Source organism: Empidonax traillii, unplaced genomic scaffold, assembly GCF_003031625.1.
Source record: "Empidonax traillii isolate 1590-97213 ecotype Southwest subspecies unplaced genomic scaffold, ASM303162v1 scaffold1257:size348801, whole genome shotgun sequence".
In the NCBI taxonomy this organism is placed as follows: Eukaryota; Metazoa; Chordata; class Aves; order Passeriformes; family Tyrannidae; genus Empidonax; species Empidonax traillii.
In genome coordinates, this window is record NW_020956450.1 from 295,674 (window position 1) to 322,481 (window position 26,808).

General features: G+C 45.5%; 1 protein-coding gene across 1 annotated transcript in view; it reads left to right on the forward strand.

The window, feature by feature from the left end:
• HTRA1 (HtrA serine peptidase 1) overlaps positions 1 to 26,808 on the forward strand; it is a 32,085-nt gene continuing 5,277 nt past the window's right edge. Inside the window, exons 1-5 of the mRNA XM_027906191.1 lie at positions 1 to 475; positions 16,055 to 16,154; positions 16,492 to 16,696; positions 24,996 to 25,190; positions 25,878 to 25,910. Of these exons, the coding sequence (XP_027761992.1) occupies positions 31 to 475; positions 16,055 to 16,154; positions 16,492 to 16,696; positions 24,996 to 25,190; positions 25,878 to 25,910 (978 nt within the window). The 5' untranslated portion in view covers positions 1 to 30. The remainder of the gene's footprint in view (positions 476 to 16,054; positions 16,155 to 16,491; positions 16,697 to 24,995; positions 25,191 to 25,877; positions 25,911 to 26,808) is intronic.

The following is a 26,808-nucleotide window of genomic DNA, read 5'->3' on the forward strand; positions in this document are numbered from 1 at the left end:
TCGTCTCCCTGCCCTCGTCCCGCCGCCGCGATGCCGCTGCGGGGCTGGATGCTGCTGCTGCTGCTCCCCGCCGCCCTGGCCGCCCCGTCCCCCGCCTGCCCCGAGCGCTGCGATCGGTCGCGGTGCCCGGCGCTGCCCGCGTCGTGCCCCGGCGGGCCCGTGCTGGATTCCTGCGGCTGCTGCCGCGTGTGCGGGGCGGAGGAGGGCGAGCCGTGCGGGGGCCCGGGGGGCGGCGGGCCGCCCTGCGGAGAGGGGCTGCAGTGCGTGGTGCCGCCCGGCGCCGGCATCCCCGCCTCGGCCACGGTCCGCAAGCGGGCGGCCGCCGGGCGCTGCCAGTGCTCCAGCACCGAGCCCGTGTGCGGCAGCGATGCCGTGACCTACGCCAGCCCCTGCCAGCTGCGGGCCGCCAGCCGCCGAGCCGAGCGCCTGCGACAGCCGCCCATCATCGCCATCCAGCGCGGAGCCTGCGGGCAGGGTAAGGAAGGGGGGTGAGGGCTGTCCCTGGAGCGCTGGCGGTGAGGTTCGGGGCGGGAGAGGGTTGTCCCGGGGGGGCGGCAGGTGCTGGGGTTCAGCGCGATCATCTTCATCCCTCGTCCCCGGGCGGTGCTGCCGTCCCGGGCAGGGAGAGCCGAGAGGGGCCGGAGGCAAGGGTTGGCCTCGGCTCAAGTCCGGCGCTCCAGCTCAGCGAGAAACTAGAGCAAGAATGCGGTGTTTGTGCGCGGCTGCCAAGCGCCGAGGGGAAAAGAATCCTGTACTAGCCTTAAACGCCTCCGAGGAGCGATGCCGGGCTCGAAACTGGGGGGGGGGGAAACTGCTGCAAACCCCCAGAAGCGGGCAGGGATGCAGACCCGGGCCCGGCTGTGCGGCTCCAGCAAAGTTTGGAGGAATAACTCGAGCGCGCTCTCCAACCAGCGCGCTTTGTCACAGGGAAATGCCCCGGGGGATAAAGCCAGGAATGCAGGAGCCGTTCGGATGTGATGGAGCAAATGGGTGGGCAGAGCAGGCAGCTGCCTGCCTTGGCCCGGCTTAGCAGATGCGCTCTGATTATTAGTGATAGTCTGGCTGGAAAGTGGGGGGGGACTGTAACAACGTCTTGGTCTGATTCTAGGGGTTTTGTTTGGTCTTTTTGGTTGTTGCTGATTTTTGTTTGTGGTTTTTTTTTTTGGAGGATGGAGATGTCTGCGATAAGTAACAATGTAACTGGTGGTGTTTTTCCTCCGGGATTCTTAGTTGCCAGTGTAGTCAAATCGGATGTAACGTGAGCGCTCAGAGCTGCGGGACGGATGCGAAATATTTGTAAACCGTAGGAAAAGGCATTGCCAAGTTACGAAACTGTGGCTCAGCAGCTGGAGGGGCTGGACCGAGCAGCCCGGTGAAGCATTTGGTCTTGTAGGAATGGTGAGCGCAGGATGTGACACACAGCGAGGCAAAACCGTGCTGGGATAAACAGGGGATGATCGCCACAAGATGCAGCCCCTAATACAGGCTGGATTAAACCTCGTAAGCCAAGGCTGTGTATCCCTTCCAAGCCACTCAGCACCTTTAGGGGGTAATATTAAAAATTAGCATGAACTAGGTCTCTATTTCTGAAGTAGTCGCCTTTTAGTAAGTCAGTGCTGTTTCAGTGAGGATTCGCTCTTTTTGTAGAGGTTGTACCGTTTCTGCACTTCTTTCTTTAAATAAAACACATCTTTTGCTACGTTTTAATCATCACCTCTCCAGCAAAAGAATCTTTTGATGCACAAGTTCAGCTTAGGCAAAATCCTGATCCCGTGTTACAAATCAAACTTAGAGCTTTGGTATCAATACAGTCAAATTTTTGTCGCCCTGCCTTTCCCTTCAGTGTCAAAGCTGCGTTGTGCTCCGTGGAAGGTCGTCGCTGGCATTTGCTGACACTGGAGACAATTAAAGCTTTCACGCCACAGTTTCCTGATCTCCAGTATAAGATAATGCCTTGTCATTTTTATTCTCGATTCGTGAAACCAATATTGTTTTCTCAGTGTTTTCTGCTGAACGTTTGCAGAACTGGGGCTGTGTTTGAGCTGAGATCAGGACGTGCCTCTGGAGGGCTGTACAGAAAAGGCTCAGGCTGCATAGAGACCTTGTCTGGGAAAGCTGTGCTGTCACAGATCCATCATGAGCGTGGCCAGACAATCATTTTGCCCTGTTGCACCTCTGGTTGGAGCGATGCTTGTTTTCTGTATCACCGGGGACAAAAGGAAAGTGCTGGAGAAGCCAACCAGCGCCACATGTTTATCCCTAGGCCAGAGCAAACAGTTGCTGCCAGCAAAGCTTTTTTTCATATGTAAAGAACCTAAAATAAACAGGAATGGAGAGAAGGCTCTAAAGCGCTTGAACTGCTGTTTTGAAAAGCCATTGCCTAATATTTGGCTCCTTAAGAGTTGTTAATTATTAATTTTATTTTCAGTTCATTTTCAGGAGTACTTCTGCTGAGTTATCTTGGGTAATTTTTTTCAAAGCAACATACCCATGTAAATAATTTGGTCAATACAGTGCAATGGCCCAGGGAAATGAAGGGATGGGGATGTGGAGGAAGCGTCTGTAAAGCACTTTTTGTTGTTGTTTTTAGGTTTCACGCCGCTTCAGTAGCTGGTCAAGTACAATATTGTGTATATTGCATAAAATGCAGTAAAACTTTTTGTCCTTTTCATTTTTCATCTGCTGCAGTCCACTCCCAGTGCTGTTTTTGTCCTTCAGTGTTTTCCAGGGCATCTGTTCAAACACCAGCCGCGTCTGAGAGGACGCCAGAGAGGCAGGAGCAGGTTGTTCTGGATCTGTGTCCATGAGGGGGATGTTTTCCTGTGCAAAACGGGGGTTGTGAATCTTCAAAACTCAAGCAAAATTCCCCAAGCCTCAGAGCTTACTCTGTCCTCATCCCTGCAGAGGGGATGGATGCAGAGCAGGTGTCCTGCAACAAGGCGCTGCTCTTTGGGGTGCAGGGTCAGCCCACAGCTCTCTCTGCCACCCAGACATGCAGAAAAGACAAACCAGGCTGTAGCTGGAGAAACCCCAGGGGCAGCAAAGGGAGAGGGGAAAGCCCAGCTGTGGCTTTTAGCCCGGAAATGCTTTGGCTGAATTAGCGAGGGGATGAACATGGGATGGGAGCGGGGTGAAACACACCCTGCCTGTGTTAAGGCCAGGTGAGGCGGGTGACAAGCAGGGTGACAGAGTGTGGTGGCCCCTCGACCCCTGTCATTAGTGCTGTGTCCCTGTCTGGGGCAGGGAGCCCTTCCCAGCACTGCCCTGCTGTGGTGTGGCCACAGGCAGCAGAACTGGCGGTTCCCGTCCTGCTGTCCCTGCGACACCACTGAGCCTGTTCTGCACCAGCCTGGGCAGGGCTTTCACAGCAGAAACCTTCCCTGAAAGTACAGAAAGAAGGTGAAGGTCCTCTGAGCAGAAATCATGGCTGTGTAAGAGCACCCCACACCCTGGAGCGAGGTCAGTGCAGGGAGACCTCGGTGTTCCGTGTGATGAGGTTCAGTGTGCTGGGAGGATGTTTTCTTTTTCTTCTGCAAACATGTTTTTTGGTGCCCTTAAATAAATCCCTCCTGCTGACCAAGGGAAGAAGGCTCAGAATGTTCAACACAGAACTGAAACTAGACTTTCTTCCCTTCCCCACTTTTCCCACAAGTGCTGGCAGGCTTTTCAGGACAGTGTGCCCTTCTCTCCATGTTGTGCTCCTCACACTGTAAAAGATAAACTAACCTGGATTTGTCCTTTCAACTTTAACCAGAGTAATAATAAGAAAGTTCCTTGTGGTTGCTCTCAGTTTCTAACTCTGCTCTGCCTGGTTTTGAACAGTTTTTATAAGTTTTCATATTTTCATTAGGCTTACTATGTCTAATGTGGTATCCCAGTAATGTCAGCGGTCCTCAGCGTGCTGGCATCTGTCACAGGTGGCTCAGGCTGCTGTCCCAGGCGTGCTCACACCATGATGTCATATCAGGAGTTTGATGTGAGCTCTTATGGTTTAGATCAATCAGGTCATCACAGCTAAATTGCTTGAGGGGGAAGGCAGAGGTGAGTTCAGGAGTAACTTTCAGTCTAACTAACAAATACAGCCCTTGCTAATTCTCTTCATCCCATTATTTTACAGTTCTGGAGACAAGGAGGGGGAAGGAAAAAAAAAAATCCACCGGTCAAATTCTTGCAAAGTGGCTGAGTTTGTTTTGAAATGCGCCAGGCAGGGCTGCATCCAAGTGACTCTCTGTAATTATCTGGCAGGAGGAGCAAAAGGACCTCTGCAGTCAATAAACCATTTGTCATTAATTGAGTCCTTCAAAAATAGCAGAGGATGGGGAAGAGATGGACCAGCCTGAATTGCTGTGCCTGTGGCAGTGATAGTGCTAATGGACCGGCAGTGCTGAGCCCTTGCAGGAATGAAAAGTCGGGGCAGGAAGGGAAACTCGGCTGAGAAATCCGTGAAGGTTGGGAACTGAGCCAGGCATTTATCAAGGGAAAGTTGATACTGTTGCTATGAACAAGGCTTTCAGCTGTTTCCCGAGAGATAATAACAGGCCAGTGATGGTTTGTGCACTGAAGAAATGCTGGGAGACCTTGGCAGGTTACTTGGCACGTGCCAAATCTAGTAAAAATGACCCAGGAGGACCAGGCTTTTAGGGTCTGGATGCACAAATGAGTGCTCTGGTGCTGTTGGATTTCTTCTTTCTCCCTCAGTTACTGTGTCTGGGTGGTCTAAATGTCATTCTCTTCTGACTTGCCTAAGTCTCTTTTGCAGCAACAAGAAAAGGGAAGGCAGGGAGAGAGAGAGAGAGGGAGGGAGGGAAGAGGCAGCTGAAGGCAATGGAAACAAATAGCAACATATTTCCAGAAGAGAACCAATTCCCAAGTGTGGGATTAAAAAGCTTTGCCAAAGCCAAGTATTCAGCTCTGAGAGGAGGCAACTGTAAGAAGTGGTTTGTCTGAAGAAACTCACCTTTTCCCCTCTCCACATCCCGATTTCCATCCCGGGGAGCAGGCAGTAATTTTGCAGTCTCCAGACTTCAAACAGTCAGGTCAGTAAATACAGATTTGGAAGCAGGAAAGATTCAGTGCTTTCATCTTCTGGGCTTTGAGATTTAAAGGTACCTGTGGACCGGGCAGGAATACTTGAGGCCATGAGTAAGCGGCAGGAGTGTTGTTAAGCAGAGTTTGGATGTGACGGAGGCAGCATAACCTGAGCTGTTCAAGGAAAGACTCTGCAGTCCAAGAAATAGGAGAAGCTGGAAAATATTTTTCAAATGTGAATTTACATGTGCTTGGAGTGACAGAAAGAAAGCAACGTTTGAAATAGACACTGAGATACCGTGGAACTTAACTTCTGCTGTAAATAAAGTCATTCCTCACTCCCATAAGCTGCTGGGGCCTCTAGGATCCCTGGCTGGACTTGGCAGTAAATCCCACTGTGGTTGTAACTGGGCCCAAGTGAATATCTAATATTATTTTGGAAGCTGTGTTCAGGACGTAGGAAAAAAAAAAGAAAGACTTTATTTTGCCTGCCAGTGAAGGTCATTGTGATTCTCAAATTGGTTGTCCTGCTTCAAAGAGAAGAGCGTAACTGAAAAATAAGTCTCAGCTCCCCTGTATCAAAGGGCTATAAAATAATTTTGTTGATCTTATACTAACTGATGATGCTGACCTCCTATCTGTAGATAACAGGTGAGTTGTAGTATCTTAAGCTTGTTTGGTGAATTGAGAAGATCTCAGCTACCATTTTTAGCAGGTGGAGTTGAATTAGGCAGCCAGACAGAGCAGCCCTTGAATTTCTGGGTGATTATTTGGTGCACTGACAGGATGAAGCACAAGGCTGGAAGTCAGCTGGGTTGTGCAGTTTGTAACAAGTGCTCTGCCAGGAGCTTGTTTCTGGAGGACAAAAGCCTACATGTGTCTAACATGTGAGCAGCCTCGTTTGCCTCTGCTTTTACTGCACAGCAGCTCTGCAGGTTGGCACCAGGGGAGTCCCTGGTCCTGTCAGAGCGAGCAGTGGCGTGTCAATGGCATTTAAACTCTATGTGCTGTTAGTTCACCAGACCTTGCTCCCGTGTCTGTCATTTTTTCCCCGTCAGGGTTTCTCAGTCTTTCCATTTCCTTGCTCCTGTAAGGCCTCTTCTTGGCAAGGAATGAGAGAGGGATGTGCAGAGAGAAGTTCCTACGTCCACTTTGCAGGCTTGTTACTGTAAATACCAGTGAGACAGAGCTAAGGGGGTTGAAATTAAAAACCCCATCATGTTTCTGGTAGCAGCTGGATTTGCACATGTATTTATTGACAAACAACTGATGGATTAAATAGTGCATATTAAATATAGTGGCCACGCATAGGAGTTACCCAGTGGTCTAAAATTTGCAATAGTTTACATGGAGGGAGATAACATCAGGAGGAGCTCACAATATTTTTCCAGAGGCTGATTGTTGTTACCCCATTTCACAGATAGTGAATCTAGGGCAGGGGAAGATAAAGAGCTTTGCTCAAGGTCAGCCAGTAGCAGAGCCGAGAGCAAACCCAGCTTTTATGAGTAGTCCCTGCTCATTTTTTCTGCCCCTTGCCAGCACTGCTGCTCCATTTTCCATTACTTTTCTTTTCCATTACTCTTTCTTGAACTTGCAGACTGCAGTTTTGGCTTTGCTCTGCAAACAGCATCGACGATCTGTCGATCTGCATCAACAGAAAGTCATTTTGGAAGAGGGAGGATGAGGGCGGACCAAGCACTAGGAAGGAAGAGAAACCCAAACAACTCTCTCCCCTCCCACCATCCCACCCCCAAAATAAACACAACCCCCCAGGAATCTCCTGCTTCGACATTTGTGGTGGTAAAGAGGTGATTCATTCCTTTTTCTAGGACAGCACACGCACTGTTTGGCTCGTCTGCCCTTTCTGTGTCTCTGTAGACCTCTATCAATGAAGGTAAAGCTTGGATAACCCTTGTTTTCTTTTCTATCCAGACACAAAAGGTGAGCAAACAGAAATGACTTACAAATATGAAAAATATTCAGATAATCCATAAAATAATGCAGAATAGGTGTGTGGATAAAAATGTCCCTAAGTAGCTAATGATGTTGATAGGGGAGCAGTGAATACAGTAACTGGAACTCTAAATATCATTAAAAAAATGTGCATTTGAGAGAGTGAAAGAGAAAGCTGCTCTTTACACCTCCTTTCATGAGAAGCTCTACCTCCAGCTGGGTGCTGTGTGGTGGTGGCTGCCTCACCAGTGGCACCTCTCCAAGTGGGATGGCAAAAGGGTGGCAGGTATTCCAGGCTCCTTTCCCAACCACTCACTGATCTCTGACATCTACATTAAAACAAATCTGTATGGTCTTAGAGTGATTCTTAAGGCAGATGCAGAAAATATTGCCAGAGGCTGAGGGATTTATTTGATATGGAAGTATTGAGGCTTTTGCAATACAGTTATGCAGGGTTTATGTGTCGTATAATTACAATGCCCCAGAGTGAGAGGGGGGTGTGTATTCCAGGATTTTTTGTTTGTTTTTTTTCTATAGACTTTCTATTATATTTCTTTTTCTATAGGTAACTTTTCTATAGATTTGATCTCTCTGTGTATCAACTCTGTGTCACTCAAAAGTCCTGCCACAGCAAAGTGGTGAAATCAATGCCTTTTCCAGCTGCAGAGAAGCAGCATCTGAGGAAGCCTTTTTTTTTTTTTAGCCTCTTAGGAAGCTTATTTTAGGTTTCTCCTCAGAGGAAAAAAAATGTTTAAGAAGCGTGAAAACAAGAATTTGTTTTTATTCCCTGGTGTTTTCATACCAGGGTTCCTGGAAGTTGAAACTAAGCCTCTCTTAGGCAGGGATTTCTTCTGAAGATGCAGTGTGAAAGTTTCTCACATACTTAAAGTGAGATCTTAATGGGTTTATAATTTTAAGAGGAATTTTCGAGATGGGACAGCTGTTGGTTCCATGTCAGATATAGGAATTACCACATCGTTGTTACTTAATGGGCATTTTGAGGTTGTTTTGATGGTTCTCTGCCTGTGGCGAGTGGTGCTGGGAGGTAAAGCAGGGTGATGACCCAACTTGGAAGGGACACAGACTGAACAGAGCTGGATAAGGGAGAGGAGAAATTATTCCTGACTCATCTGTTGTATTTTCAGCCTTCTGCAGAGAAGAGAATACATCCTCTTTAACCTGCTGGCTGAAACGTTCCGTTCATCTGTCTGCAGGAAATCAGGCAGACTCTATTCCGAAACTACCTGACTTACATTTCTTAATGTTTGCAGTTCAGCCAGGACTGCTGTTCAGTGCCCTCTTTGCCCTTGTCCCGCGTTGCTTCTCACCTTTCTGTTGTGCATCCCAGCACCTCCCTCCAGGCTGCCTCCCCTCCTCATCCCCATCCTGGCCCGGCCACCGGGAGCCGTGTGCCTTTGTCAGAGGGGCTGCTGGCTCCCGATTCATCTGTCATCTCCAACGAGCCCGGGCTCAGCATTGTATTAATATGGCAATGCTGCTCCGGGAACAGCCTGTTCCTGCTCCCGGGGCCGCGTTCCTCCAGCCCGGGGCTCCGGGCCCGGCTGTTGATGCACAAGCTGGGTTTCCTCCCACCTCACCGCCGGTGTTTACAGAAGGGATCGCAGTTTCCTGTTGTGTGTTAGATGGAGCTGTCGCTCCGCTCTGGGTTCCTGCCCTCCCAGCCTTCACCCGGTTGCTTTCGAGCCTCATCAGCTTGAAAGTCTCCTGCTTTTGCTCGTTGCTGTCATAACTGTGAGCCTGTTTTGCAGGGGCAGACAGTGCAGCACCGGGTTTGTAAAAGAATTTCTGGCATTTCTGAGAGGTTTTATGTACATATTTTCTCCCAGTGAGGTTCTGCAAGGGCTGCTAAAGCCCAGGGCTGTTCCCATCAGATAAAATAGGGGCTATGCCCATTTTAGAGATAAATCTGAGGCACTGAGGATTCAACTCGCTTTTCACGAGTTGGGTGGAGAGACTGAGTAACACAGCTTAGGCCAAGATGCACTCACACAGGGTGATCCTCCTCTGCAGAACCTTCAAACCATCTGATCTGCCCAGCAATTCAGCAGCTGGGTGGACAACAGGGATGTTCTGCATGTGATTAACTTACCACTTATTCAGCCTCGTAGATAAGCAGTAGGGAAAGTTCCTGTTTGGCTAAAAATTTAAGTATCCATCTGGAATTGTGCCTGAAGAAAGGTGTGGGCACACTGCAGGAGGATGTTGCCCACTGGCCATTTTCGGTGGCAGGAACACCTTGAGTTGCTATGGAATTGGATGCCAAAGGTCTGACTCATACCAAGAAAGGAGGTGGACCAAAGAGGCTGGACCAAAATTATCTGAAGACTTTGCTTTACAATTTAATTATCTCCAAACGCTTCTTGTTGTTGTTTTCTTGTCTTATACGTACAGAAGAGCTCTGTATGTGTCATTCTCTGCATACAACCTGATCATTTTTAGAATCACAGGATCAAGGAGTGGTTTGGGTTGGAAGAGACCTTCAAATCTCATTCCAACCCCCAGCCCTGCCATGGGCAGGGACACCTTCCACTAGTCCAGGTTGCTCAGAGCCCCATCCAGCCCTGGCCTTGGGCACATCCAGGGATGTAGTGGGGGGTTAAATGGGGTGCTTGCAGAGACTGAAGTATCCAGTGCAGTGCAGCAAACTTCTCCCTGCAAACCCATAAAGTCAGCTTTGTTTTTTTGAGAATATCAATTTAAACATGCAATTTATTTGCCTTCATTCTGTTACTCAAATGTGAGATGCCAGATGAGCGACCACACATCGGTCTGTAAACTATCCTGTGCTGCCATTAATTTGAGAGCTGTTCTGTTCCACAGACTTTGTGTAGGCTCCCTGTTTTGTTTAGCTTGGCAGCTCTTCGTGGTTTGTTTAAAATCGGTGATGAAAATGAATGGGTTTAGGCTTTTGGATTAGCAGGGAAAATGCAAAGTCCTTGTTAAAGGCTGCCAAGAAATAATTGATCATCTAAACATTATGATGATGAAAATGAGCTTTATTTTCCCTTTGCAAGTGTGTGTCCATAGCAAAAAGTGATTTTACTTTAAATCCTCACTTTATCTTGCAGTGGTTCTTGCTGCAGGAAATATTTCAAGTGAATACCAGATTTGTGCAGTTCACTGCTTGGAGAGGTTTCAAGCATTTTTTTCTACCATTATTTAGGGCTATGAAAATATTTTTTGCTTTTAGGGTTGTCACAGCCTATTACTTTTTCCTCTCAGAAATCTGTGAAGTGTCTTTAGCTTCTCCATGGATTATGCAAGGGGAAAAATAACTGATGTCATAGCATCTTTATTAACAAGGTGCTGTGGTTCAGACCTCTTAAAATTCCCTCCACTGACCTAAGAGTTGCTCTTGAGCAAATTGCCTGTGACACGTAGAGTGTTGTTTCTTACTTTCTCAGTGTTTTCATTGCGTAATATCCTATTTTGGTGTATTACACAATTTATCCTTGAATAGGAAGCGGAATATTTAGGCTTGAAGTTTTCTGTAATTTAGAAAAAAAAAAAAAGTGTGGTAGCAGATTCCCACCCTTTTCCCTTGTCTCTCTCCAGAGGGGCTTGTTGATACCCCCATTTTCAGTGCGAGGTGGAGCACCTGCGCTGGAGATTTTTGTTTCCCCCCTAGCAGGTTTTAGAGTTTTCCTATATGTGAATGGGGGTGTGCACAAACACCAGTGGCTGGAGTTTTATTTGGGAGGGTGGAAGCTCTCCAAGCAAAACTCGGCGTGGTTTGTGGTTTGTGTCGGTGGCCGCCGGTTCTGGCAGCCCGGAGGTTTCGTGAGAGCAGGAGCCCTTTTGGTTTCGTTCTGCAGAGAATCCCAAACCCAGGCTGTGCTCTCAGCCCCTCGTTGTGCATCTGTGTCTAAATATAATGCTGAGCAAGTGGCCAGCACAGGAGGAAATGGTCACCTATTTTCAGCAGCGTGGGCAGTTTATTATCTTTAGTTATCGACTTCAGCAGGTTGTGGTGGCTCTGCCTGTGCTGTGTGTTAACTGGGCAAGGATCTCATAGGCACGCTTCTGATCCTTGTGGAGTTAACAAGAAAAGACAGGAATGGCCATAGATCCCTGCATCCGAGCCCCATTTTTTGCCACTGGCACCAGCCTGCTGTTGGCAGACCCTGGGCCCTCCCCAGAGGAGATGGCAGTGCTGTATCTGATGGACGGGGTGGGGGTGGCAGAGCCCTCCTGGCTCAGTGTGAGCTGCTCAGGTGCAAACCTGAAGCAGGACCCAAAGGACTTCATAATTTGGTGCCCCTGCAAGGACAGGGGCGTTTCGCTTTTCCAGTATGAAGCATCTTCAGTGATGAACCTGGAGGTGGTGCTCCACCATCCCTGCAATTTGCATCCCCTTTAACAGTTCTGAAATTACAAATACTGCCAGTTGCAGCTGGTTTGGATGATTATTGTTTCATGGGAAGTTGTTTGGTTGTTGGGTTTTTTTTAATATCTGAGTGGGAATGGAAGTTTCAGGCTGTTTTTAAAGGAATCAAGGGTTTGATTGCAGGCTGAATGTGGAGCTTTTCACTCAGGACATGAGGACATCTGGTGTGGTCACGCCAAGTGAGGGTGGCTGACACAAGTTTTGTGGTGTTTGCTGGGCTGTGCCTCTCTTTTCCCTCGCTGTATCTAAGACAAAAAGCCCCACTGAAGGGGTTAATTGTGTTGGTTCTAAATCCAGGCAGTGGGAATGTTGGGGATGCCTCAATGAGGGCTGACTGCTTGGGATGCAGAGAAGCAGAGAATGGACAGCAAACTGTGCTGGTGAACAAGAGCAGAACCCCCTTGTTTGAAAGGGGGAAAACACGTGAAAACTGCATGGGGAAATGATCCATTTCTGCCTGAGAGGCACCTAAAACTGTTTGAAGATCTGCTCCCATAGGAGAAGGACCCATGCCAAGAGAAGACCTTTCAGACACAGCTCTCCCAGCTGAAGGGGAGGGGTTCCTTTAAGGAGATTTCAATCTCCAAAGCGTCTTTTCATTTTGGCTCAAAATTTATCACCCAAAGCAGCATGTGAGAGTTGTAAGCATTAATGCCTTCGTGCCACTTTGAGTAATGACCTAATCAGAACCCAGATCTTAATATACTTTTTGGCTCCTCTTTAAGAAACTAAATTATTTCAGTTGTTTACAGCTGGGTGTGCTTTTTTTTTTTTTTTTCCCTGTGGCTTGGTACTCTGTCTTGCCCTCCCAGCAGTTTGTTTACAGGTATTAGTCCTTTTAATGTCAGCTGGCAAGAGATTTGCCTTTCCATTTGAGGTCTGACAGCCAGCACACCTTTGAAGTCCTGGAAGAATTAGTTGCCTTGGGAATTTTTCATGCTGTAACCTAATTATATATATTTTTTTTAAGTCAGGTTTTTATCACTAGCTGAATTCACAGCAGTCATCTTTATAATTTAATTAATAAAGGTTTCTTAGCCATGCTTGTGGGCATTTAGGGCATTGTGCAATAGTTCAATAAAAACGTTACAAAACACAATAATCACAGCATATAAATAGAAAGAGGAGCAGTCAGTGAAGATCTGAACATCAGAGCCTGAAGGTATTTATGAACTAGAGCTTTATTCAAGCTCACCTCTCACTGATTTAAAAACAGAAACCCAACCAACCAACCAAAGAAAAACCCCAAGAAACCCACCACCAAACCACAAAAAACTCCAACCCCAACCCCAAAACCAAAAAATAATGAAAATACTAAGAATAAAATTCCAGAAGGGGGTGCTTTAAAGAAAAAGGGTAGAAAATTGGGATAACTGTTATATTTGGTTATACCAAAGGAGCAGTTTTTAACTGAGAGAACTGCATTTTTTTGGATCAATTTAAGCATGGAATTAAGCTGGCCACCCACTTGGGTGGTACCTGTTAGTCAAGGCCATTGGGGTTAGATAAGAGTGTGAAAATATACAGGCAATGGGAACTAAATAGTCAAAACCATATCGTCAGTCAGTATATAAAACTATTGCCTCTTTGTTGACAGTCAAGCACAGTCCACTAAACCTCTGCAGAGTCTCCAGCTCTTTGAACCTGGAAACCTGGAGGATGTTGTGTTATACCCATTCCACTCCTAAAGCTGCTTTCTACTAAGACCCTGAGCTGTTTTATCCAGCTGAAGAACATCTGTGTTAGAGAGAAGAGGAAAGGACCTCCAGAGAAATTATCAATTCCACCTGTCTTTTCTAGTGGCTGGTGATGGCTGGAAACCACCACGTGGTGGTTGAGGAGTGAGCATCTGCTCATATTAGCTTTGTAATATTGGTGCTTTTGTAGCATTATATTTTTTCTAAGCGATAGAAGAAATTTTCAACATGTTAATACTTTAACCACAGCCTTCAGATTTTATGTGATTACCTGATGGTAAAGACCAGTTGACAGGATTATTATTTTTTTTTTTTGTTACCACTCATCAATGAATTCAGCTGAATGGTACTTAGACTGTTGTTTATTTGCTCTAAAAAGGTATGTTTTCCATTTAAATGGGCAGGGGTTCAAGAGCTGTTGCAAAACTGTGTTACACAATGCAGGAATTCCTAATACATAAGCAATAGGCAGGCGTGGCCAGCTGCTGTGAGCTTTTTGGGTCAGTATGCCATGAATCAGTATTTATTATCTAACCTTTTCGGGGTATGAAATTTTGAACCTTTTTTTTCCTTTTTTTTTATGCACAAATTGCCGTTGCCTCTGAAATCCTGGTGTTTGTAGAACTCCTGTTCCAAGGGGAGGCAGCTCTGAGGTGAATTATTTGTAGTCTCACCATGTACAGCCTGGGCAACCTTTCTCTTCTTGAATAGCTAAATGCTAATAAGATTGAAGGCATAAAAAAAAAAAAAAAAGCTGTGTGTTTCCTGTGCAGCTCCCTCAGCCGTGGAACTCTCTTTTTTCCCAAGGGCAGGATGTGACCTCTGGATTGTAGCTGAGATGAAACCGCTTCATAAGCGGTGATCAAAAAAGCATATTGATGGATACAGAGGTGCCCTGTGGTGTTTTATCCCAACTTCATGTTAATCCTGTCTGATTATCTGTCAAAGCACCTATTTAATGTGAGTGAATAGCTCAAAACTGCAGTTCTCGTTCTAGAAGTTTTCCAAAAGACCCCCGTTATAGTTGTCAGCTTTATAGCCGTGGTGGGGCTTGTTTGATACTGAATATTTCTAATAGACAATGGGAATCCTTTGGTAAATTGATGTTTGTCTATCAGCAAGCCCTTTTTCCTCTCTGGGGTAAAGTCCAAGGGCAGCTTATGTGTAAATCAGAGGAAGACCTGAATACTCTTGAGGAAAACAGGTTTCCTGATCGATGTTCCTGCTTCATAAAGCAGATAAACATCTCCAGACCATGATCCCAAACTGCCCAGTGGATTATGTGGTTACTATTGTGGCTGCTGCTCATGACTGACTGCATTTAAAAGCCCTTGAGATGCTTCACAGGGTATAAATAGGAAAAAAGCTGTTCTTGAGTGATCAGATAGTTGGGTTGAGCATCCACTGCTCTCATGAGGGCAGTTTGTTCTAGTTGGCACTGGAAAGTCACCTGAAACATGTTCACCCCTGAATCAAACTGTTGTCTGGATAGTACTAAAAGCAGTGATGTTTTGTTCCCAAATCATTATTGTCTCCAGTATATACTTAAAAATGTGCATAGTTTTCCACTCTGATTTTTCCAGTAATGAAGGGCCCTCAGGGTTTTGGAACTGGGATGATTTTATAGGATAGTCCTGTCTCCTACAATTCTGCAAATAAATTGTCCTATTACACCACCAAAGGCACTTAGAGCACCCACAAGCTGCTTATTGCTTAATCTCCGGACAGATTTAGAAGCCAAATGGCAAGGATGGATTTGAGCAGCACAACACATTAATACTCATCTGCAAGTCAGTCACAGGTTTGGCTTGTGCCTGTGTAACGTGAGATGGAGGCATCAGATAAAAAGGTGAAAACAAGAGTGGGTTCTTGCCTCTAAAGGAACACAAAGTAACTCTTTGAGGTCTTTCTTACTGCTTAGTTGGTCACAATTTTAAAAATGAAAGTTTTGCCCTCAAATTGCTTGAGAAGGGGGAGCTGTGTCAGAATCCCGAGGTTTTCCCAGAGACCTTTCGATGTCTGATGGTGCAGACAGGTTTTCTGCTGTCCACAATGGGAGTTTGGTACCCAGTTGCTTTTGAAAATCCCACTGACCCCTCCTGAATACTCGGTGACCACGAGCTTTTGTTGCAGCACTGCCCAGGAATGCAGAGCTTTGTGGTCCCGTTGTCCTCGTGTGCTTTCATATCTCTTTTCCAGCCCTGGGGTGGCTCAGAAACTCCAAAGCATGCAGGATCCTATGGAGCTGATGGACCTCAGGTGGCATCAGTGGGAAGGATGCCTTGGTTGTGTGGTTAGCTGAAGGCTGGTGGAGCATATGGAAGGTGCACCCATGTGTGGGTGCCAGGCTGAGGCGGGACGTTCAGGCTGAGCGGGGACACTGGTGGGAAAGGAAGCCCAAAACTTGTACCCAAGTTAAACTTTCCCAGCAGCTGCTGAGGGCTTGCACCGGGGTCAGGACCTCTGTGTCCTCAGCATTCTACAAATGCAGCAGCACGAAACTTCAGCCCCTCCAAGAAGGCGTATTTTGGCAGAGGAACAGAGCTCGTTTTGTTTAATCTGAGGAGACCATACAAGCGAATCAGACCATCCAGAAAAGAGGAGAGAGCAGCAGTGGAGCCATCTGAGTACAAAATCCCTTTGACAAAGGAAAAGAGGGCAGTGCAGACCTGGACTAAACCCTGTGCTCCTCCAGTGCCTCGTCCCTGGGCACCACAGGGGATGAACCGAGCTCTGTGACTGCGGCCAGTGATCCAGGCAAGGAGCTTTCATGGATACCTTTGTCCTAAGGATAAAGCAGGCTGCCTTCTGTGCAAAAAGGCAGCAAGGAAATCTGGGTCCCAGGGTCATGCTGCAGATGACTTTTAAGGAAGGGAAAGATATCCACTATTTTAATTCAGGTGTTTTGCAATGACCCTCCTCCGGTCACTTGAAGAACTCATGACATGCTTTCTGTTTCTATTTTCAGGCCAAGAACACCCTAACAGCCTGAGGCACAAATACAACTTTATTGCAGATGTGGTGGAGAAGATAGCTCCTGCTGTGGTTCACATTGAATTGTTTCGCAAGTAAACAAGATGCCCAGTTTTGATCTTATTTTATTTTTTTTTGTGTTCTTGAAAACAGCTGCCAGCTTGCCAGAAATGTTGATTGATGCTGTGTAATAGCCAAGAGGCTTTGGGGATAATAAATATTTGTCATGCTTAAGAATTAATGATAATTTCAGAGTCCTGGCAAATAAAAATAGTTAAGCTAATGCATGTGCTTTATCTTCTTAATGAGAGTAAGTGGCAGTAGATATCCTAAAACATTAAAACCCACCAAGCTCCTTTTGGCTGCGTGGTATTTGGGGTGATCTTCCAACTTTTTTGCAGTGATAAATATTTGATTTTCCTCATCTTCTAGACTTCCCTATTCGAAGAGGGAGATTCCTGTTGCCAGTGGGTCAGGGTTCATTGTCTCAGAAGATGGACTGATCGTGACAAACGCCCACGTCGTCACCAACAAAAACCGGGTGAAGGTGGAGCTGAAGAACGGGGAAACGTATGAGGCTAAAATTAAAGATGTTGATGAAAAATCAGACATTGCACTAATTAAAATAGATACTCAGGTGAGTCATTAAAATAAGACATGTTTTATTCCTCTAGTTTTAGTGTCGTCCTTTCCAAAAAAAAAACTGCTGCTGGTTTTCATGTTTGAAGGAAAAACAAGTAGCTTACTGGGCTGGGTTATATAGAGAATATTGGAGCAAGGTGGATACACGTTTTTAAAAGCTGAGTTTGTGGGTGGTGGTGGTTAATTTTGTCACCTTTCAGTGTAGTGCAAGAAGTCTGCAGCACTTTTGTTTGTATCCTCAAAATAAAATCCAGCAGCATAGTTTGCTGGCTGGTTTGCACACACATTATCTGATAAAAACTCTCCCTCAGAGAAGAAATGGGCGTGCTCTCTTGTGCTTCTTTTAGTCTGTCTTGAGTGCCTATACTGAAGTCACAAGTTGTTTTAGGGGATGCATTTTCCCTCTGAAAGGCTGCCCCACACAGATACAGGTCATGAAATGGGAAATATCTTGGTAAGCATCCTGCACGTGGAAATTGGAGCCAGCTTGGAAAGATGCTCTTACACTGCAAGTGGTTTTCTGAACAAAGGGGAATGTAACCTCCCATCCACAGCCCTCCTCCATATCAAATGTATGTCTGTCAGCATTATTCTGTCTCCTCTAACAGCAGGAAAGCTGTCATGAGGTTCTGCCATGTAATGCAAGAGGAATATTGTGTCGAAATCCTGCGTAATGTAGATGCAATTGGATGCATGTGATTGCTTGGGGTGCTGCTCATATTGGTTTCCCTCGTTTGGCCCGTCAGTTAATGACCTCCAAATTTAACGGGCGAGAACGTTTCATTTGGAACACATGACTCAAAAATGTGTAGGTCTTGCAGTGTTGTTTTAGTTCAGACCTATTCCCTAGTGAGGCCAAAAGTGTTTGTGCCAGAGTTCATGACTAAATCAGACGTCTAACGCAGAACTCTTGGATGACCCGAGGTAAGAAGTGCTCCTGCTGCTCCCTCGCCACCTTTAGCATTTAAAACCTTTTTCTTATTCTTATTTAAAATCTTCTTAACAGCAAACAGGAAAAGTTTACAATACCATTAAAGCTTTTTGCCTTGTTGATTTTTTCCTCCCTTTTCCTGAGGTAACTTACTTACGTCAACCGCTTTTTTTTCTCATTTTTATCTTAAAGTAAGCAAAAGCAGCAACAAAGCAAAGGGAAAGATCCCCAGGATGAGCACTGTCAGCATCAGGATGAGTAGGATAGATTAGGGAGTGAAGGGCAGCTGGAAAAGTGCTTTAAAATGGTGTAGAAAGCAGACCAGAGAAGGGTGGTGAGAAGATCTGGAGGAGTAGGAAGGTGAACTGAACTGCAGAGGAGACAAGGGAGTTAGAGAGAAGGCATTGAACTGATGTGACAGATCATTTTGAAGGACTTGGGGAAGACAGGAGCCATGGGATTGAATGTTGTTTGATATCCTAAGGAAATGGCTCCAGAATTCCCTGGGAAACTGCTTGCTGGAAGGGAGAACCTGGAAGACTGGAAGCCACTTGGAAAAGAGAGAATGCAGGCAGATGAGTTGCCCTCTTTAAGGCAGGAAACTTTTTCTGTCTTGGATGGTACAAATGACCCTTTAAATACCCAGATATGACATGAAAACCATCCCTAGAAAGTTTTCCGAAGTAAGAGTTGAAGTTCCTTATTTTGAATAAATTATTCAAAGGTGACATCAAAGCTGCAGAAGTTGTGGGTTTTTTTTCTTTCTCTTTCTGTGTGGCATGTTAAGGCAGGATCTGAAGGATGAGGAATGTCTCTGTGGTCAGGAACAGAGCTGGGCTTGAAGTCTGGGATTAGGCTGTCAGCTGATATTCCTGAAGCTGTTCGGATTTTGCAGCAGCCTGAATGCTGTTTCTGTTTAAGGTGTGAACATCTGGCCAAAGACATTGCTAGAGCTAATTTGGCTTTGCTGAGAGAAGTAGGAAATGAAAGAGGGTGGTAAAATCTGGGCACCAGTAAAGATGAACCATTTCCCCGATTAAATTCTTCTCCATGGAAAAACACATGGCAGTCAGTGAGGAACAGAAACCTTGGAGTAGTTCTGAGCCTGAAATGTGCTTGTTTTTACAGTCTATAAAAAGAGAGCAACTGTGTTTCTCGTGTCTGTAGTAACACAGAGCAGTTTGCTGAAGTGTTGAAAGTAGGAAGTGAGGTTGGAGTCGCTGTGGTCGACATGAATCCAGTCTAACTACCCTTCCAAATGCAACGAGGAGACCACAGTTCTAGAAGGAAACAGTGCAGTTGCAGACAATTTGGAAGCGAATGTGCAAAATTTATAAAGCTTTCCTAGAAAAATTTGGATTTTGGCAGCATAGGCAGAGACTGGTGAAATAAATAATGTGTCCTGCGTGGCACGTGTTGTGCTGCAGTGAGTGTGAAATCCATCAAAACTATTGCACAACACTCCAAAGCAAACAGATGCTTTGGAGCTGGCAGAGCTGGATTATGGAATTCAACTCGCAATAATTAATACCTTGCTAAGTCAGAATGTGTGATGCAGCTGTTGAAAACTAAGCACCAGGAGGAGGAGAGAAAATTTTGGTGTGGTTTAACAGACAACATCAGGGTTTAATGGGGGGCAGAATCATACAAGAACCCTATGGCCCCACCCAAATTCAAACTGGAAGCCAAAAGTAGTGGAAGGTGGAGGTGGCTTTTACCTGGAGACCTTTTTCACCCCCAGAAATTGGACTCTGCCTGCAAAAATGATCCCTGTGGATGTGCCTCCGGTTTGGCAGCGGGTACTAAAGGGAGGAGCGTGGTGAATTGGTTTATTTTGAGGTGTTTCTTCTTCCTACGTGCTTAAAAACCAGCCCTGGGACGCTTGTCACCAGCTCTGAAATCACACCTATGTCATGGAAGACACACCAGGTCCTGAAGGTTTTTGTTCCTCGGTGTGTCCGGTTGCTGATTCTTTATCCCAGCCCGGATTTGGCATCTACGTGGTGCAGCAGCAGTGGGTTTGTGATCCATCTCTAATTTGTGGTGGCGTTTCAGCGCCCTTCAGCTTAAGTTTTTTCGTCCATCTTACTAATGAGCACTTAGTTTGACACTTTTAAATCAACAAGACCTTCTGCCCTCATCCCTTCGGTGGTTTCACGAGGCAAAAGAGCGTCTGTATCTTTGTGGTCAGAGGGGATTTGCTTTTTTTTTTTTTTCCCCTGTGTGTACAAACAGGAGAAAGCAGGAAAGCAAACTTTCCTGTTTGTGTATCAATATTTTAATAGCCCACATTTTTTTTTTTTTGTAAAAACAAGCTACTTGGGCACCAGATGTGAGTGGCTTTTCTAAAATGCTGGTTTTACTTTGAAATCTGTCGCTGGATATTACTCGGCTTCCTCCTGAGAGCCTGAGGAAGCCCACATATTGCTTCCAGAAGACCCAGAGAAATGAAATAGCTTGTAAAAGGCTTGGATGTTAACTCCTGTTTATTCATCAGTTTGGGCAGCAGTGCTTTCCTGCCATCTTAAGCTTCTAGTAAGCCCTTGCTGTGGGGACAGTGCACACTGGTCCTGCTCCCCATGCAGCAAAATGCTCACACAGCCCCCTGGGTGGGTCTGCCAGCACCAGCATATTTTTTTATTTATTTCATTTGAGTATTTTTTTAGTTGCAGTTTTATTTTTATTTTATTTTTTTTTTAAGCAAGAGCAGCGATCTCTTGCCAGGCAATTGAAAACCTGGTGACATATCAAAACAACACTTCATCCTTTTCTTCTTTTTTTTTTTTTTTTTCTCTGCAAGCTTCCCATGCTCCATATTTAGATAAGGAGACTCAGTTTTGCTTTTCTAACTATAGATGAAATACTTTTGGAGGCTTGTAATGTACTCAGCTTGGGTTTTTTATTTGCTTTGGCATTTTGTCAAGCAGTTTCTAGACTTAGGATGATACTGTACATTTTTGCATGTTCACGGCCTGTGTTTTTATTTTGCCATAATGTAATCCGAAAGTTAAATAGTTTCATTAACCAGAACAGAAACGCCATTCCCAGAGTTACTTACAGCTGAGTTAGTGTACCAAACCAGCATCTGTTCCTTTCCCACCCAAAAATAAAAAAGCACGAAGGAAATCTGCCGCTGTTTAACACAGACTGAACTCGGGGCACTCGTCTCCTCTTCATCCGTTTGTTGAACTGCAGACTGCTTCCCCCAAATTCCTGATCTTCCATCCACAAACCAATGGGATTATAGAGCAGAGACAGGGATTTACTTGCTTTCTGTGCCAGCACCGAGACAGACTCGCTTCTTTTCATGGATGAAAAAGCTCAAACCGAAACGCCCGCTGGTTGTGGGTGTCTGTCTCTTGGTTTGCATTTCTCTGTGGCGGTGGCTGTGCCTGGTGGAGGTTTTGTGCTGCCTCTTGGTTTCAGAGCTGTTTTGGTCAGGCTCCACTTGCTGTACCTGACATCTGTACTCGGCACTGGTGTGGCACCTCCAGTCCTGGGGTCAGCTTTGGGCTCCCCAAGGAAGGCACTGAGGGGCTGGAGCGTATCTAGGGAAGGGAACGGAGCTGGGGAAGGGTCTGGAGCAGCAGGAGGAGCTGGGGGGGCTCAACCTGGAGAAAAGGAGGCTCAAGGGGGACCTTCTGGCTCTGCAACTCCCTGACAGGAGGGGAGAGCCGGGGGGAAGTTGAACTCTGCTCCCAGGGAACAGGGATAAAAGGAAACAGCCTCAAGTTGTGCCAAGGTGGGAGGTTTAGTTTGAATATTAAAAAATTCTTCGTGGAAAGAGTTGTTGAGCCCTGGCACAGCTGTCCAGGGCAGGGGTGCAGTCACTGTTCCTGGAGGGATTTAAAAGTTGTGTGGATGTGGCACAGGGAGACGTGGTTCAGTGGTGGCCTTGGCAGTGCTGGGGGGAATGGTTGGATTCGTTGATGTTAGAGGCATTTTCCAACCTAAATGACTCTCTGTTTCTATGATTCTCTGTCTCCTGATGCTGATCTCTCCTTGCCCTGTTCTCTCAAGCCACAATAGCTGCACCTCGTTGCTGGATGGAGCTGTTTCTTGTGGTGGCGTGCAGCCCTCCGTCCCGTGGGAGTTGTGTTTATCCAAGGGCTTGACTCAAACCCACGTATAAAAACGTCTGAAGGCCCTCTGGGATGCGAAAGGCTTAAAATATTAACCCTAATTAATGGCTCCTTCCCCCCGGCTGGGTGTAAACAGTGAGTCATGTGCCACTTATGGGGTTTTGCATGTTTAGTCCTATTTCTGTGTGCCTGCAGAGTGGCTCCTTGCAGATTGGTTTCACTGAGCAAACAACGGATCCCAGCGGAGCCCCGGGGGGCTTCGCTTCCTCAGATGAGAGGTGGAGGGGTAGAAAAGACAAGTTACACGTTGCCCAAGGTCTTGCAGTGAGTCACTGGCAGAGCTGGGTTTGGGTGCTGGGTGTTCCTGGCTCCCTGTTGGTTGTGCTGCAAGGCACGCTGGTTTGCCCGGGGGATTTTAATTACCTGCCGTGGCCAATCTTCGGTTAACCAGGAGAATCACGAGCTGTAGTGAATTGTGTCATCCTGACGACCATCAGAGGCTGTGTAAAAGTTGAAGAACGCCTGTTTGTTGAGGACAGTTATTAAAATCCCTAGACTCAGGCACCCAGGCACCTAAGTTTGCTTTACAAGGATTCCTTAGCACTCCAGGGATGAGCTTGCTGGTGGAAGGGTGCGAGGGCACAAGCAGGGCCTTCAGCTGGGATTGTGGTTACAGCAGTGGCATCTCCAGTGCTCCTGGTGGGGACTGCAAAAGGATGCTTTTCCCACTCCATCACTTGATGCCCAGGGACTTTGATAGGTTTTATACTGATTTCACTTCTAAACCACACCTGCAATTCAAATAAACACTCGGTTTGGGGTTGATTTGTTTGTGTGTTTGTTTGTTTGTTTTTCCTAATGCAAAATTCGATTCTGAACGTGACAATGGTATTTTTAAACTACTTAAGAGAGAGACACCCCCCCAAATTTAAAGCCTCTGAAGCATGTATATTCATCATGACCAATTCTGCATGGCATTAATGAGCGTGCTCGTGCAGTGCTCTTGGTGTGCTCTGCGCCACACCATGGAATCACAAGGAGCACAGGACGGGTTTTCCAGAGCTGTGTTTTATAATACGTGCAGAACAAGGCCATTTTTTTCCCAATTGATTTATGTTTCTGGCAAAGGAGAGGTTAGCCAGACTTTCCAGAAGGCATTTGAATCACATGGATGACCTGCAGCCAATCCATAGAGTGTTACAGTTTGAACTGAAGCTTAGCTAGTATAGGCTTGAAAACTCAGCACAATCAGAGGTAATTGTATTAGTCAGAGATTGTTCCTGTATTTTCTTTCTGCTGCCAAATGCGATTTTGGCTTTGTGACTGTTGCTGTAACTCAGGAACGTTGTATAAATCTCCAACTTTGTGTACAACCACTCTTTTTCTGCCAGTGAAAAAATAAAAAGTATCCTGTTTTCTTTTGCTTGTCTGTTTCATTTGCTGATATAAACGTCCTCTTTCTCTACAAAGTATCCCTTTTCGGAGCACCAGGATACAAACAAAAGCCACTTTTTGCGTTGTGTTTTTTAATTTCATTTTTTTTTAAATGAGGAAAAAGCAGTGCCAAAAAAAAAAAAAAAAAAAAGATCCTCTCCTTGACCAACGACATCTTGAAAACACGTGCTACGTAAGCTTAAGAGCATCTGGTGAGAGAAGGAAGAGCCAGGGTGCTCCCTGTGTCCAAACAATACCCATCTGGGGCTGTTTGTGTTGCATGTGCTGCGTGCTTCCCAGCACAGCTAATCGTGCTGGAGAGATCCCTTGGAGTCAGGGCTGTGAGCTGGGACCAGGAACTGCTTGGCAGTGCTGCCTTGGGATGTTGCTGCTTGTCTGACACGGTGGGGAAACGGGTAGAGCCCTTGAATCCTCCCCAGAATTAACCCACAGCCATGTTTGGGTCCATCTGTGGCACCGGTAGGGGCTGTTATGTTATAATTAATATTTATTAGGGCACTGCTGGTTGCGAAAACTTTCATCTGAAAGAGAATGAGAAAACAGAGATGTTTTTTCTCCTTTCTGTGTTGCCTCTTCTGTTGCTCTTCCAACCGATTCTGTTTAACAAGCAGTTGGTTCAATTATTTTCTTGCTGTCTGGAGACTGAGAGATAAGTTTTCATAGAGCATCTTATCCCGTCTGGGATTTGGCAGTGAGTTTTATTGAAACAATCTGCTCATCTGAGTAAAGTTTCACTGGTGGAATTGTGACAAAGCTGGATGAAGGATACACAAGACCAGTCTTGTTAAACTTCTGTATTTGCAGCAGCATATAGTGATAACTGAGGCCATTATTTTCTACTGTCTACATTGTCTGTCTCCTGGGGTATTAGAAAGAAGACTGTAGGTTAAAAATACAAAGTGTAGTTTAAATTAGTGGATATTTGTCCCTAAGGATGAGTTATTGATACAGGCTTTCATACTGCTGGTAACAAAAGACCCCTAAAGAGATGTCTCTGGATTTCCAATTGAAACTTGTAATATTTTCCCTTTTTTTTTCCCCCCCAAATTTAGAATTTTGAAGTGGGTCAAGCCTGGAGGAAAGCTGGGTTGAAGTTAGCTTTGCCAAGCAAAAGCTGAAGCCCATCAGACTTGTGTTGTTAATAGGAGTATCTTCAACAACATGATATTTAATATGTTTAGAGATCTTGAAAGTATGACGGTATCCTCTACTGTCATAACAGAAAAAAAAAACCCAAAACAGAAGTCTTTAAATTCCATCATCTTCAGAGGAAGGCATCAGGGTTTGTAGGAGGGAATATGATTATTTAGAAGAGATACTTAGTAAGGTGAAACATTAGGTTGTGCCTTGTAAGAATCTAAAATGCTTTTAACTGTACATATGCATGTTTGATACCCTTTGGTTGTTGCTTTTTAGTGTTCACTTTCAAATAATATCATATTTTTACTTCAGCAGCTGTTGGCTAATTATTTCAAGAAGTATTGGGAACAACTTATCTTGGTATCATCAGGTGTTTGCTTCGTAGAGCAGAACACAAATATTCCTCTGGTCTTTAAATTGTTTTTGATTTAATGGGTACTGTTGTGGAAGAAGTTCACTCTGTTGTAAAGAGCCCACTCTTCAGTGCATCTCACTGGGATGTTTCTGTACCAACCCACACAAAACACTCAAAGGAAAGAGAACAAGCAAAATCCCAGAGGGATAAAAGCCTCCCTCTTTCCCTCTGCCCTATGAATATATTCATGTTTCCATAGCATTTGTCTGCCAGCGCAGCAGCATCCGAACGTTCTAATCTGGTTGCTTGTTTGCTTCGTTTTTATTTGCAGGGTAAATTGCCGGTCCTTCTGCTGGGACAGTCTGCAGACCTGAGGCCGGGAGAATTCGTGGTGGCCATCGGGAGCCCGTTCTCCCTCCAGAACACGGTGACCACGGGCATCGTCAGCACCACCCAGCGCGGGGGGAAGGAGCTGGGGCTCCGCAACTCCGACATGGACTATATCCAGACAGATGCCATCATCAATGTATGTCCTGCCCTGAGCCTCAGCCCCTTCAGCCCCCAGATTTCTTGAAGGGTTGCTTTGAAATTTCCACCCGTGATACGGCTCTTGAGAGCCCCTGAGCTTTGCTTTCATCCTCAAAAATACGGACATCTGCGCCACAGCAGCACTGGATTGTTGTTTAAAAATCCCCCGAGGAACCTCACCAAGTACAATATCTGCCTTCACTTCAAAACTCTTGCAGATTACAAGGGAGGAGGCAATATTGTCTGGCAAATAAATGACTTTTCGAAATCCATCTTGTTTTCTGAAAAGGAAGCCAAGCTTAGTTTTAAGGATTCGAGTTTGTTTCTGCATTAAGGCAAAACAATAGTTTTTGTACTTCAAGTCTTGGCCTTGTAAGAGATCTTCACTAACAGCTCCCAGAGCTGTCCTAAAATCTTCTAAGTTGCCAGTGTGGCACTATTAAAACAAAAGTAAAACCTTGGCTTTCCTAACTTTGTCTGGCTAGAGAAAAAGAAGCGAAGCATTTGCAAAGCTCAGCTAAAATGGGTGATGTTAGGTGTAGTTAATGGGTCTGGCTGTTAGGGCTGTTCTGCTGCTCGTGGAAACTGCGCTGCAGAAATATTTCAAAAATTTCTTTCATGTTTTGCTTGCCACAGACTGAGAGCTGAATATTAAAATATGTTCTTGACTTCTGTTTGTTTGCAGTATGGGAACTCCGGAGGACCCCTTGTAAACCTGGTAAGAGTTTCCAAAAGTTTACTTAATGTCAAGCTTATTGCTTTTTAGTTTAAAACCAGAACAAAGCACCCCAACCAACAAACAACACCCCCCACCCCCCATCAGATATGTGATTAAAAGCTTTCAATATCTGTCTGACTGCACAAAATTTGTGTGGTTCTTACGAATCACTTGTCTGTGTTTATGTTGGCAAAGGGATTTTTAATATTTAAGATGTTTACAGCTTGCATAGTTTCGAGCAAGTGTAATGTTTTTTTTGCTCTCGCCTTGCAAAAAGTGAAAAAGCCCATTTTAAAGTGAGGCATTTGCCTTCTCTGTCCACTCTGCAGCAATGGCAATTCTGTTTTCTTTTTTTTTTTTTTTTTCCCCACACACTGAAAATCAACTTAATGGTTCTAAAATGTATCTTGCCCTTTATTTTGGGTCACACCAGGGAGGCTGAAGAATTTTGTCAGGGTATTCTTTTGCACCCAGTTCACAGTACAGTTTCAGTCCCAGTGAGCTCCACTTAAAAAAAAAATTATAGTTGGACATCTAGGATGAATGGGGGAAAGAAGCTGCTGAGATTTCAGAAGTGTTCCAGTCATCAAGTGACAGCAGAGATGTTTTAGCTGAAACTCTCAGAGTTACATTACCAAGAAAAGCTTTTGATTCTGGTGAACTCTCGTTTTCCTTTATATATTATTATGCAATGTTGGCTCAGGAGCAGTCAGTGCCATGCTTTGTGAGGTGCCTGCTGAAGTCAGCAGACTCAGATTGGCTGCAGAACATGCTGCTCGTCTGGTGCAAGCAGAAGAGCTGCCCAGTTCTTATCTCTATTCTACTTGTGATGAATATCCACATCAGTTTTCCAAAATTCTCAAAGGGTGTTTTATCTGTAGACTCAAAAAATTAGACC